At 29.6% G+C, this 14,269-nt stretch overlaps 2 protein-coding genes across 6 annotated transcripts in view; one reads left to right on the forward strand and one right to left on the reverse strand.

Moving 5' to 3' along the window:
- LOC127728294 (ral guanine nucleotide dissociation stimulator-like 1) overlaps positions 1–14,269 on the reverse strand; it is a 431,288-nt gene that overhangs the window by 115,961 nt on the left and 301,058 nt on the right. The gene's annotated exons all lie outside the window — the stretch shown is intronic.
- LOC127728280 (uncharacterized) overlaps positions 1–14,269 on the forward strand; it is a 35,575-nt gene that overhangs the window by 1,976 nt on the left and 19,330 nt on the right. For 2 of the 5 annotated variants that reach the window (XM_052235584.1, XM_052235588.1), the window contains exons 2-9: positions 2,359–2,538; positions 2,950–3,097; positions 5,627–5,848; positions 6,455–6,566; positions 8,848–8,877; positions 11,004–11,122; positions 13,057–13,074; positions 13,989–14,054. In XM_052235584.1, the coding sequence (XP_052091544.1) occupies positions 2,379–2,538; positions 2,950–3,097; positions 5,627–5,848; positions 6,455–6,566; positions 8,848–8,877; positions 11,004–11,122; positions 13,057–13,074; positions 13,989–14,054 (875 nt within the window). In that variant the 5' untranslated portion in view covers positions 2,359–2,378. The remainder of the gene's footprint in view (positions 1–2,358; positions 2,539–2,949; positions 3,098–5,626; positions 5,849–6,454; positions 6,567–8,847; positions 8,878–11,003; positions 11,123–13,056; positions 13,075–13,988; positions 14,055–14,269) is intronic. The other 3 variants (XM_052235585.1, XM_052235586.1, XM_052235589.1) reach the window with 3 other exon arrangements.

Consider the following 14,269-nt stretch of genomic DNA (forward strand, 5'->3'; position numbering starts at 1 on the left):
AGATGGCATGACATTTCTGTGTGTAAAGTAAAAGAAGGCTTAATTAGGGTTACTTTCTTCTTTGCATTGGTTAGGGGAATTTGAATCAGTGTTATGTTTAACAGGTTGGGGATAATATCCCAAATGGGGCAATATGGGTAATTGATTTTACATAGCATGCATAGGTGGAAATGGTAATGTTTTCCTCTATAGCACAGTCCATATCGTAAACTTGGATATGCATGATGGCTCATTTTGAAGCTAAGACATTTTCACATATGTGGTTAAATTTTCGGGGTACGAAATGTGATTCATTTTTTCCGTAAATTAGAATATCCCGAAAATCCTTTCGTGATGCGGCTCCTGGTGGTAAAAAATCCCTTTTTTCACACAATAAGTCCTTTGAAAATTTGATATTTTGCATACATTTAATAACTGCATAGTTTTTACACATTTATGCTATGGTCCTCTAGCTACTTTTCAAATCAACACAAATGGTTAAGCTCAGTCAATTGTTAAAAATAGAAACATGTCCAATATCACTACACAGAGATTTTTTGTTTAAGCACAACTTTTGTGTCCCTCAATTTGAGGTGCATTAGGAATATTGACCCAAATGGATCAAAATGTCCCATTTGGTTTATTATAGCCCAAATGGGATGGTAATTTTCAGTGCAAAAATCTTAATTTTTTAACTTAGCAAAAATATTGAAAAGTGTATTTGTTTAGGTCAATAGTAGCAACTTTTAATTAGCAACTTTTCCAGAAAATGAATAAGTTGTTTGATTGATCCCTCTGAAAATCAGCATCTTCAAAGGGATCAAACTCATAAACAATCTGGTACTCAGAAAAGTTGTTATCTTTATGTAATCTTTTGTACTTAGCAATATTTTCCCTTAAATCCCCCCAATTTTTTTTGGAACAGTAAAATTATATCCCATTTGTTGTATTGTATCCGATAATCCATTTGGGAGATAATCCTAACCTGTTTAATAGAAAGTAAAAATATTTCAGTGTTAAGGTTTATTATATCAAATGAACAAGGATGATTGTTTACAGCTCAAAAATATTCCCTTTAATCCCCCCATTTTTTTTTTCCACATTAAAATTCAGTAAAATTATATCCTCAAAAACTACTCTGAGTACAGACAAACCTGAGAGGGGAAGTGGAAGCTAGACCTTAAAACTTTTCCGACTGCACAGGTTTGTCTGTCCTCGGAGTTAATCACAATCATTTTAAGAAGTTCAATTACCCTTAAATTATTTCTTTGGGCGTTTTTGACTATTGTCTTCAAAATATTTACAAAAAAATGTATATTTGCAAAAAATCTAGAAAAAGTCCTGTTTTCACCCAGTCTGGTTCCAGAAGAGGACTGGAGCTAAATCATTGGGATATTTAGCTTTTGTTTTATAAATCATGGTTATACAATCCTAATTATATAAGTTGATAAATATGAATGAAAAATAATAAATTTTAAATAAGATAGAGAAAACAAGAAATAATCTGGTAAATTTATTAAAAATAAATTGAGTTTATCCCTTAACTGTGGGCCTAACATTCTAATAATGTACTTTTATGACTTTCTATAAAGCAGGTCTTTTTTTTTTACTATCAAAAAGTTAAACCCACTCAATATTTTTACATATTTTTTGATACATTGAATGATGGTTTTCGAAAAATATATGAATATGAAAAACTGTTTATTTTAAACATAACATTATTTCAGATGGTCAATAAGTTTAATGTTATATACATGTATCTCTGTGAGACCTTCACAAGGTGATAAAGGATTTAATAAGAACCCTCAGTAGAAAAAGTATTGGTAGACATAATTCAGATGAACTGAACCCTAAATAACCCTAGACCTAGCATTACTGACATGATGCTGTATCTTGAATATCACAGATGGATGGATGCTTCACGTCCAGTGGCAAATTAATATGCATATTCATGACGAGAACATGTTAATGTAATATGAATATTAACCCTGCTTTGCACTAAACCGACATGCTGAGCCAGATTTTTAATGTGCTAGTTCAGAAGGTAACAGTCCGCAGGAAGATATGTCACCTTACCCGGACACATTATTCTGACTTGAGCCGACCAGTCTTTTACTCTTACTTCTTAATGCCACGTGCCTAGAATAGCAAATACCAATTTTAAAGTCTTTGGTTTGAACCTACCAGGGTTCGAACCCACAACCTCCCCACATGAGGCAAACACGCTACCATGAGACCACAGAAGCGGTTTACACAGACATATACATGTAATGCATACTACTTAAGTTAATACATACAAATCATGCATTGGATTCTTAATCTATACAATAAATCCATGAATTTTTAAAAGATGGAATTTGATATTATCCATATTTTCAGTTTGATCTCCACAGTATACAATGATGTGGGACTTACAGCGGACCAAAGAGTTTTTGGTGGATGAAACGACTTGTGGTCCACTTTGTCAGCATCCCTCCTGTTGGAGTTCTAGTAATAGAAAAATCAAAGGAATACCTCACTATGCACCAAGAATACCATCTCCAGATAGTATTGAAACTGGTAAAATATTATCCCCATATGTATATATTTAGTACCATGTTTGTAAGCCACATGCAACAATAAATGTTTTATCCTTGATGCTTCTGAAACAAATAAGATGCCTATGTGTACTTGTTGATGATATCTACTTTCTTGTTAGCATGTCATATTTTTAATGGAATTGTGATGTAATACAGGTACATTGTTATCTGTTTCTAACTATATATATATGTGTAATTAATCAAATTTTCATTTTCATTAATTATGTTAAAAAACACCACAAAGTGAAACTATTTCATGTTAATTTGATGACATTAGCATGATTAATATTACAAATAATTTATTATGAATTATTTAAAACTAGAAAAATAGCCTGAAAAGTTTTTTTAATATTCATCATATACATTAAGCAGATATGACTTAATATTTCAGACCTTCCAACAGTTAAGGTTTATAATATGTTAGGAGAGTATGGGGATGATGAGAAAGATTTATATCCAGCAAAGCATTATGGGAAGGCTGCACATACCAGAAAATCTTCATTACCTTTGGTCAAAGAAGGAATAACTAAGAGTGCAAGGCAAGAAGACATATATTATGTTATGAACCATTTTTGTCCCACCTGTGATGAAAATTGGTGGCATCAACAGTTGTGAATGTTTGTGATTGAGGTGCACAGGGGAATCAAATCTCTGTCTTCATAGTTTATTTGTGATGAAAAAGAAGGGATATAGCTTAATTATAGTGTATTGGATCATGACATGAAATCTTTACAAATACTTAACAAATCCAAAAGCAAAGGAACTGAGGTTTGATTACCGTGTTTCACAATACTCATGAAGTCTCTTAAATGTATATAATGGCTCTCATGTATGATGCAATATTTATTATGTATGGTGTGTAGTTTATCATATAACCCAATTTGATTCCGAAATATTTGCAGAAGCCATGGCCATTTAACATTTCATATGCCAATTTACATATAAATGCTTTGTGAATACCAGATCTCTGAGGTCTTTTCAAATGTGATTGTATGTTTGATTATTATATCCCACCATTTTGTTTTGATATCTTTTGTAGAAGCTTATTTGTTACATTTGACTATTGACTACATAAATCATGTAATTGATACATGTACCATATTCTGTTTGACTTTTCAAAATCTTCAAAAATAAATTCTTGAAAATAAGAATTTCAAAGTTGATTGATCATTTTTGTTGAGCCTGCGAAAAAATTTCGCGAAAGCGAGACATAGCGATCCTAGATTCTGTTGGCGGCGTCAACATTTAGGTTCAGTCTGTGGTTAAAGTTTTTTTAGGCATCAGTAACTTTGTCAAACCTTCATAAAATTTTATGAAATTTGGACAAAAGCTTGTTTATGACCAAAATACAGTATTAAGAGCAAAATTTTGAAATTATTTAATTTTATTTTTCCATATTTTACTGATAAATGGACTTAGTTTTTTTTTACGGGTAACATTCAGATTCAGTCTGAGGTTAAAGTTTTTCAGTCATCAATAACTTTGACAAACCTTTGTGGAATTTTATGAAATTTTGACAGAAGCTTGTTTATGACCAAAATATAGTATCCAGAGCAAAATTTTGAAAATATTTATTTCAATTTTTCCGTATTTTACTGATAAATGGACTTAAGTTTTTTTTACAGTTAACTAGTAGATACAGTCGGGGTTAAAGTTTGTTACACATCAAATACTTTGTCAAACCTTCATAGAATTTTATGAAACTTTAGCAGAAGCTTTTTTTATGATTAAGAGATAATGTCTGATGCAATGTTTTGAAAATATATTTTCATTTTCAGTATTTTTCTGATATATGGACTAATTAGTTTTTAACAGTTAACATTTACAGACAGTCTGGGATTAAGTTATTTTGACATGATAAGTTTGTAAACCTTCATGGATTGTTTTGAAACTTGGACAGAAGATAATCTCCACGACCAAGAAATAGCATCTAAAGAAAAAGTTTTTTTAAATTTTGTATTTTACTGATAAATGGAATCACTTTTTAAGTCAACATTACATTTTTACACTGACAGCAGCAATCGTAGGCGAGACACAGGGTTCCGAGGAACCCCTTACAAATTTTTGGTGTTATATATTATATTTTGGGCTCAAAACCATCAGTTTCTTAATGTTTTACTTTAGTAATGAAAAGGTTTCTAATTTAGTCCAATGGTAAATATTTACCTTCAAGAAGACAGTTTTCTGTATATGTATATGTATTTGTGATGAATTCAAGGATTGATCATGATTCAGTTCATTTACAGTGACTTTTAGATGACAAAATAATTTGATTTAGGTCATTGGACTACTTTTTTGTTATTTGAATATATAGTCAGCATTGTTATTTGTGACTATTTGGATTCAAGCAAATTATTCAGATATGTTAAAAATGAGACCAACTTCTTAGCTAAACAGGTAGAGCAAATTTACCTTTATGAATAAATGAAAACTTGTATGATTGTACATACATGTATGTGACCCTGGCAAATGGCTGTCAAGTTCTGCAGTTTATCATATATTAAGCCATTTCGAGTCTATTTTTTGTAGGAGATATTGGCAAAATGCATTTCCTGTTCAATCTTTTGTTTGATATTATAATTTGTTTAATATGCTTTCTTTTTACACTTGCACACTATGAATACAAATGATGTATTGGTAGCTCTCCTATAGCAGTTTAGTAAAAAATCTTGAAAGCTGTAGTTGGAATTGAAGAAACAAATTGCAATTAAGTCACAATTGAGAATGAACTACTATAAGATGATAAATACTAACAGTCATGTAAATCCTTTTTTGTAAGAGATTTTAATTTGGTTATGTTAACCTCCACTCACAAACATTGCATAGAGTTCTCTGTACATTATTTAGTTTAATGAATGGAATTATCAAGTTTAGACATAAACTTCTATGAAATCATAGTCAATCCTTTAATACGGATGTGAAACTAATTATTATCTAGGAAATTTTAGTCTATTTGTTCGAGACTAATTTTATTGAATATTGATATAAAGCCTGAATATTTAAATCTGATGTTATTTAAGTTTTGTAAAGATATATAATTAAATCATTGTCTTTTATAAATTTTACAGTAGTGGATTTAAACCAAAGGCCCCAGCAGGCACTCCCATATCTATCGACACAAGAAATAGGACAGATATTGCAGCGAAAAAACCAGTGAAGGTTGTAGAAGTTCAGGAAGTATTTGATGTGGATGATTTAAACAGTACATGGGATAATGCATTTGTACCAAAGCAGTGTCTAGTTTGGGTTCCTAATCCTAATTATAAAAGAAAAGTTACACAAGACCAAATGTGAGTTTCTTAAATTACCATGCTTATTATACATTTAATCTGTCACTAGTGTAACTTATTTTTTTCTTTTAAAAAGAGTCCTTTTATCTCCCCATTCTGCAATAAGGAGATGGTATTTAATACTCAGCATTTTCACATAATAGAATTTCAACATATCACCAATTTTCATGGTCTATTGAACAGATTTGAACATTTTTTCATGCACTTATTTATAAGTTTCATGAAGAATGTATGGGTCTGCTCTTTCATAGTCATAATCTATGACTTTTCAATTGTTATATTGTACAGATTTTTCATAAAATGTTTATTAGATTCTGATTCTGAGTATCATTTTGTGACCTATGATGATTTCTGGGAAGTAGATATGATGATAATTCTGAAGATTTTTGTTAATTACTTTGCATGAAACAACATAAAAATTACTGAACTTTCCAATTGCAGTAACAATTTAAAAGAAGTTTATATTTATTTATCATATCTCTAAATTTTTATATAATAGGTAAAACCTAGTAAATTGAAATTTATAAAAGTAAACACAATTTTGTAACTGTTTAAAAATCCTTCTATTTACAACATATAAATGAGTTAATATTCTTGTTTTTTAAGGGCATCAATCAACCAGCTATCCAAAGGATCTAAACCTAAGATTTTACTGAAGGACATAACAGGTGATATGCTGCCAACAGACCTGGATTATGATCAAATGTCTTTTTCAAGGGTAAGGTTATTTATGTATATTAGTAAAAAAAAAAATTGCATAAATGGCCTATATAGTCCAATTTATGCAAAAGTCAGATAAACTGACCTTAAACATAAATTGCGAGTGGCAGAGAGTTTATTATTGAATTCATTATATTGCTTGATATGTAATTGAATGTAAGATTTGATTTTCATTATCTCTTACAGAAATGAGCTTTAAAGTGTGTGTCAACACAGCTAATGAATATTAGGCAAAGGATTTTGCAGATTCAAAATTGAATCATTCATTCATATATACATTGATGTAAAAATGAATTATATATACATAGGAATGTAAATAAAATACAGTAATATCACAAGTTTTTTTAAACTGATTATAATTAAATTTAGTCTATAAAAAATAAAAGCCATTGATACATGTATTTTGGTAAAACAATCAATTTTATGATAAAAAGTAATGCAAGAAAAGTAACTTGATATCATGGAACAGCTTTCAAAATAATGGGAGATAACTCAGGAAATATCATCCTTGTTTAATTCATAAACAAACAGTTAATACTGTTTTGATTCTGCAACGCCAAAATACATGTTTAGCATATTTGAGTCAATGGTTGTAAGATTTTTTTAATTTAACTGATTCGTATGCTTAAATTCCATTAAATCTGAATTGATTACAAATATTCATCAGTGTAAGATTAGGTAATTAAGTTCAGACAATGCTGCATTCAAATAATGTGATAAGAATTTAAGATTCAGATTTTAACATAAATGTGATACTAATCATCTTTCAATTTATACAATAAAAGAAACATCACAAAACTTTCCTCATTTAACAGTTATATTCTAGAAGTTTTAATTACAGCCAGAGAATCAAATAAAATTATTTTTGTCTCGCCTTGGCAGAGTCAAAAAACGAGACAAAGGGATGCTGTTTCCCGCGGCTTGGGCGTCAACAATGTATTTAGTTTGTGATTAGGTCTAGTTTATAGTGAACCACTAGTGGTAGGTCAGTGGTATTTGGTATGTAGTTGTATCAGCATTGGCATGGAGATTATTTGGCCCCGCCCCCTCAGTCATGGTCTATTGACTTTGAAACTTTGCTTAGTTTACATGTATTAGTTTGTGAATAGGTCAGTTTTAGGGGAACCGTTAGTGGTAGGTCAATGATAATTGGTATGCAGTTGTATAAGCATTGGCATATCTCATTTCCATGGAGAATATTTGGTCCTTACCCCTCAGTCATGGTCTATTGACTTAGAAACTTTTGCTTAGTTTACATGTATTAGTTTGTGATTAGGTCAGTTTAAGATGAACCACTTATGTTAAGTCAATGATATTTGGTATGCAAATGTATTGGCATTTGCAAGTTTCATCTATGGAGATTATATAGCTCTGCCCCTCATCATGGTTCATTGACTTCGAAACTTTTTCATAGTTTACAATTTAATGTTTGTGTTTAGGTTTTTTTAAAGGGAACAACTTATGAAAAGTCAATGGTATTTGGTATGCAGTTGTATAAGCATTGGCACATCTCATTCCCATGGAGATCATTTAGCCCTGTACCTTCAGTCATGGTTCATTGACTTTGAATATTTGCATAACTTACATGTTGCTATTTTAATTTCAACATTTGCATTATCAAAATAACAAATAGGTGAGACATACCTCTGTGTTAACAGTTTATGTAAGAATAAATATGAAATGAACATATTTATCTGGAAGTATTGGCAGTATTCTGAACTTACATAGCATGTATTTTATTGAATAAAATACTAAGAGACAGTTATTTATAACTGACGGTAACTGATTTTTAACCAGTTCACATTTGATTGATAATGACAATATTAATTATAATACAAAATAATTCTTGACTGGATAAACATTTGGGAATAAATATATCAAAAAAGTATTCAGGAGAGAATCCAATTTTAGTTTTTCAGGAATACTTTTCATAACAACTAGCTAGCCTACATGATAAAAACAATAACAATACAATTTTATTTTATTTTATTTTAACAGCTACAAAATTGGCCAATTTGGCCTGTTTTAAAGGTAGAACTTCTATGGCATGTTAATGGTAGACACTTCCCTTCGTTTTCTGTAGTTAACTCAGATTTCAGGTATTAATTTCAGAAATTTAAAAAAAAATTTGTAACCAGTGGCTAATCAATGAAGGTTGGAAGACTGGAAAATAGAAAACTGAAATCTGGGTCAAACTTGAACTTTGATAGCTTTTCCCTACATGTAGTTCTGTGACTCTTTTTCTTATTTGTAATAATTTTTATGTCTGGGTTTTATAGAAAGAGAGCCATTACAGTTTTATCAGTGATGTAAGACATGCACCATATGTATACTATATGTTCATATAAGATATTTTTAAGCACACTGTCTGTCATTTCATTGCATCCATATAATCATTCATCCCTTTATATGATATCCAGTCAAAGTTGCTTTAACGACTACCTGTATTGAGCAACTAACTGCTTTATGTGACCTCTTTTCAATCCCCTCAATGTATTTTCCTATATCTTTTATTGGTATAAGGCGACCACTGGCTTCAGTCGATCAGTGACCACATAAATTTGTATGAAAGGATAACCAGCACTCTGTCTTAAACAACCATGTTTCACTTGGAAGGATTAACTATTATAGAAAAAGTATAATCACACCCCCAATTTTAGGATCACTGTTAACAGTCTTCAACCTGGAAGTTGGCTGAATTTTTGGATAAAGTGTACATTTATGCTTATTTTGAATTGTTTTCTTTAAGATACAAGAAGATAAAAAATTCCCCAAAAGGTTATTACTGGTTATGAAGGTTGTAATTTGCCTTTAACTTTATATGTAGATTTTGACCTTATTAATTATTCATACAATGTATTCTACAAATTTCAACAATTGGAACGTCTATACCCAAGCAGAAGATTATTGACAACTAATTATTTTTTTAGATAAACTAGTGTTTTGGGTGATTAGTTATTTAGACATTGCTTTGAAACAGAATTGTACATGTTGACAGTAAAATGACAAATAAGGGTGAATTAATGAAGAAGGGAAAAAAATGACAAAAACAACGACCATGAAATTAGTGGTTAAACAATATAGCATAAATAAAAACTAAAAATTTTTCTGGACAATGTGCAAAGGAAAAAGTGGTTATTAAAACTTGAATGATATGTTAAGGTTATGCACTTTGGGGTATATTATCTTGGATGAGACTAGACTTGATATAACCAGACACTTTTCTTATGATGTACAAATCAATCAAAAATATAAAAGAAGATACATATAAAAACAGGCAAGGAAAAAACATTTTATTTCATAATGCATCATAGAGGAGATACACATGAGACCAAAACAGTATTCACTTACACTAGTCATTCAAAATTACAAATTTAAAAAGCAATTATATGTAAATCAAAAGAAATTTTTCACATTTGAACATGGCTGGAGACTTGAACCATATATATACATTGTAGGTCTATTTCATACAAATGAAATCAAGCATATGACTGTTCTCATAATGTAAAAAGATTTTCAAAGCAAATATTGCAGTCTTCATATAAAATTTATTACATCTTCAAAAACAATTCCCGTGATTTTGCAATATTTTTCTGGGTTATTAATTTGTTCAGGAACTTATGATGCAGGTTAACTACATTTTCTGCAACTTTACAAATGGTGAAACAATAAGCTATAGCAAAACGTAAAGAAGAGTATAAAATTTGTGAAGTGTTGGTGAAAAAAATAAGTACCACAAGTGTAGGTTACAAATTCATAAATCATTTTCTCGTAACTCTTGGTTTTTGCTATATGTATCTACATGGTTATTTCTTCTTCAATTGATATATCTTTCTGTATAGCCTTTTTATGGTGAATGATGATGACACTGGATGAAGTACACACATTTAAACATTATATTTTTCTATCAGGACATAAAACAGTACTATACATTCTATAGTATAAAATGTTGCTTTCCTGCTTTGCTTTGTATTAGAAGATTTCCTCTTTAATAAAATGTTTTTCCCTCAAAGCAAGGTTCCTTATACTTATATAGGTTATATTTTTTGTGAATTATACATGTGTATTTATGTGTTTTATCAAAGAAAACATGATAATTTGTACTTTACTATTGAAATTAAATACAAATATTTTCTACACGTATTTACAAAATATGAACATGAACATTGGTTTAAAGAAGTAAATAATATGAAATAAGATACAAGTATGATTTAGTATTTGGTAAAGTCTTACAAAATTTGATTTACTAATTTCGATATGACTTAATTATTAAATGATGTAAAAAATGTAATGAAAATTTAGTATCAGATAACAAGAAATGTTTTTTTTTTTAATATATTGGAATATGATTCTATTGCAGAAATTGTTAAGTATAGAGTAATATTTTTATCATAAAAATTGTCATACATTAAATGGTCAGAGATAATATTTACAGAGAAGAAGAGGACGATCTCCACCTCCCTCCAGTAGACGGATTACTCCCTACAGCAGAGGGACCCTAAACTTCACTTCACAAGGTGGTAGAAGACCACAGTTTATATTTGACATGGAAGGGTATGTTTGTATGTCCAGAAGAGCAGCATAATGCTGTAAATTACAAATAGATATTTATACCAGGATAATTATAAGTACATGTATATACATTATCATACATGAGGACATAAAGTCATTCTTTTTTTTTCTTTTAATGGGGAATAATTTTTCTTTCACTTTAGCAATATTTATTATGTTTCTAATTTGTACAAGATGTATTTGAACCACAGACTTACAAGCATCAAAATGTTGGTGCTTTGCAAGTACAACCTAATAAATAAGAATAAAAAAACCCAACTTATTTGGTTGATTTATCAATGCAGGGTATTATCCATGTAGATTAGTCTAGATACATTATGTTGCTTGTTATTCCAAATACCTTAAATCATTAAAAAAATTCATAAGGGTTCCGCAGAACCCAGTGTCTCGCCTACTTTTTCTGTTAATTGCAGGCCCAACAAAAAAGAGATGAGGAAAAAATTTAATAAAAATATTCCTCTCCATACAATTTTTTTATTGTAAGAAGCTTCTGTCCAAGTTTGGTAAAAATCCAGGATAGTTTATGAATCTAATAAATGTTTTAAAAAATTTAACTGCAGACTGTATCAAATGTTAACTGGAAGAAAAACTTAGTCCATTTATAAGTAAAATATGGATAAACAAGTACAAAATTTTAATAAAAATGCCTTCTAGATACTAGCTTTTGATCATAAACAAACTTCTGTCCAAGTTTGGTAGAAATCCAGGATAGTTTAAGAAAGTTATTAAATTTTAAAAACTTTAACCTTTATATTTATAAGTAAAATACGGAAAAACAGGAATTTTTTTTTTACAAAATTTACTTCTGGATACTATCTTATGATCATAAACAAGTTTCTGTCCAATTTGGTAGAAATCCAGGATAGTTTAAGAAAGTTATTAAAATTTTAAAAACTTTAACCACAGAGTGAATGTAATGTTTCCTGGCAGAAAAACTAAGTCCATTTATAAGTAAAATACGGAAAAACAGGAATTTTTTTTTTAAATTTACTTCTGGATACTATCTTACATGTAGGATCATAAACAAGCTTCTGTCCAAGTTTGGTAGAAATCCAGGATAGTTTGAGAAAGTTATTAAAATTTTAAAAACTTTAACCACAGAGTGAATGTAATGTTTCCTGGCAGAAAAACTAAGTCCATTTATAAGTAAAATACTGAAAAACAGGAATTTTTTGTTTACAAAATTTACTTCTGGATACTATCTTATGATCATAAACAAGCTTCTGTCCAAGTTTGGTAGAAATCCAGGATAGTTTAAGAAAGTTATTAAAATTTCAAAAACTTTAACTACAGAGTGAATATTTGTGGACTCCGCCGCCGCTATGTCTCGCTTTTTCGACAAAAGTCGAAGGCTCGACAAAAATGAGTACACTCATTAATTATGTTTAGTTGAAAGTCTCAGCTATGCAATATTATATTTGATTTGATGTCTTAATAAGATTTATTTATTGATTATTGCTAAACTCCATGTACATGTATACAATTAATGACAAGAGTTGTGGCGTTGAATGTTTCAGTTAATTGACATTTGGTTTTATAAAAATTATTATGAGGCTCACTTATATAAAAAAAACTTAGACTTCAATTTGAAAAGTTCTATAAGGAGGCTATTTTGGCAGTTATAATAGATTTTGTATTAAAGCAATGTTTGAAGGTTTTAAACAAATATTTAAGACAAAATTCAAAAATATAAATTCAGATATCTGACAAATAATGTCTTGTGAACATCTAAAGGTTGTTATTAATAAGATGTATAATACTTTCTGATTTTCTAATTCTAAGGGCAAAAGACTGGACATATAACACTTCCTCTTTTGATCATTGTAAAAAGTCAGTATATAAGAAAGACATAATTTTGCATAGCATAAAGTCACAACCATTGTATGAATATTATTGATTTATTGGTTATATTTCAGCAATCCTGTATATGCAGAGTGAGTGTACTGGGTATTGCACAAATTTAATATGCACAGTTATAGTTGTTGCTCTTTTTCGTATACCTTAAATTTTTTGTCCCTTGAAAAGCATTTTGATACAATCACACTGTCACTTACAATACATTGAATAATTGATTAAAATACTTTTCTCTTTTGTCATTAACACGATTTAACATTTCCATCTGTCCTGATATCCTTTCCTTTATAAAACACATGTTTCCCTGAATTCCTGACAAATCTAGTTTAAATTACTAACAAATATACACCTATACCTATTAATTATTTCATTAAAATTTTGTGACATATATGATAGACTTATGTTTGCTATGTTGCTTAGAGCATGAATTTTCCATGATGTCATCGTTTGAAATATTGTGTATAGTTGTTGCAAGAGCTTCTTTTGCCTTATTTGTAAATGATGAGCTAAGAAAAATATTATTAGAGATATAGTGTGAAATTGTGGATGTTACATTTTGAGCTAGATGAATATGGAGTGGAACTTGCTGGTTCACATACCTAATGAACCACTAGAAATAATTAGTATTTAAACATGAAGAATTGTATATAATGTGATATAAGGTGATACAAAATAACTCAAGTAATTGGTATTTGAGCTACTAACTATAAATGTTCATGTTTCTAGTTGTACTCTGATTACGTAGCGTACAGTTGGTATAAATGACTCATGCTAGAATTTAGAGTAAACAATTGTTTGCTACCAAATGATACTGGTCATGAAAAGTAAAGATACAAAAGGAATTTGATTTTTTTTTCTGGCCTAAAGAAAGAATTACAGTTTTTTTTTAACCTTGGATTTCAATAATTTCAATGAATGTGGATGATGAGGTTGGGAAGTTTGAGGTGGAAATTAAATTTGTTTTATTTGTTTACATTTGAACTTGTAATTGCAGATTAGATGAGTTATTGGAACTTCCAAGAGAGATACTAATACAGGTACTGGACAATGCTAAACCTAGGTGTGTATATTCTTCTTTACAAATGTAAATGTATACACACATATAAGTATTCCAACAACAACAAAATCAAACAAACAAAATATCATGATCCAAAAAGTTAAAGATATGCAAAATTTTCAAAAGTTAACAACCCGTTACTTTTTCCAAGAATAAACAAACATTTGGGAGGAAAGTTCAATTAAAAAACAATTTGACATTAAAAACTGATCAAAATA

This window comes from Mytilus californianus, unplaced genomic scaffold, assembly GCF_021869535.1.
Source record: "Mytilus californianus isolate M0D057914Y unplaced genomic scaffold, xbMytCali1.0.p SCAF_2, whole genome shotgun sequence".
Lineage (NCBI taxonomy): Eukaryota > Metazoa > Mollusca > Bivalvia > Mytilida > Mytilidae > Mytilus > Mytilus californianus.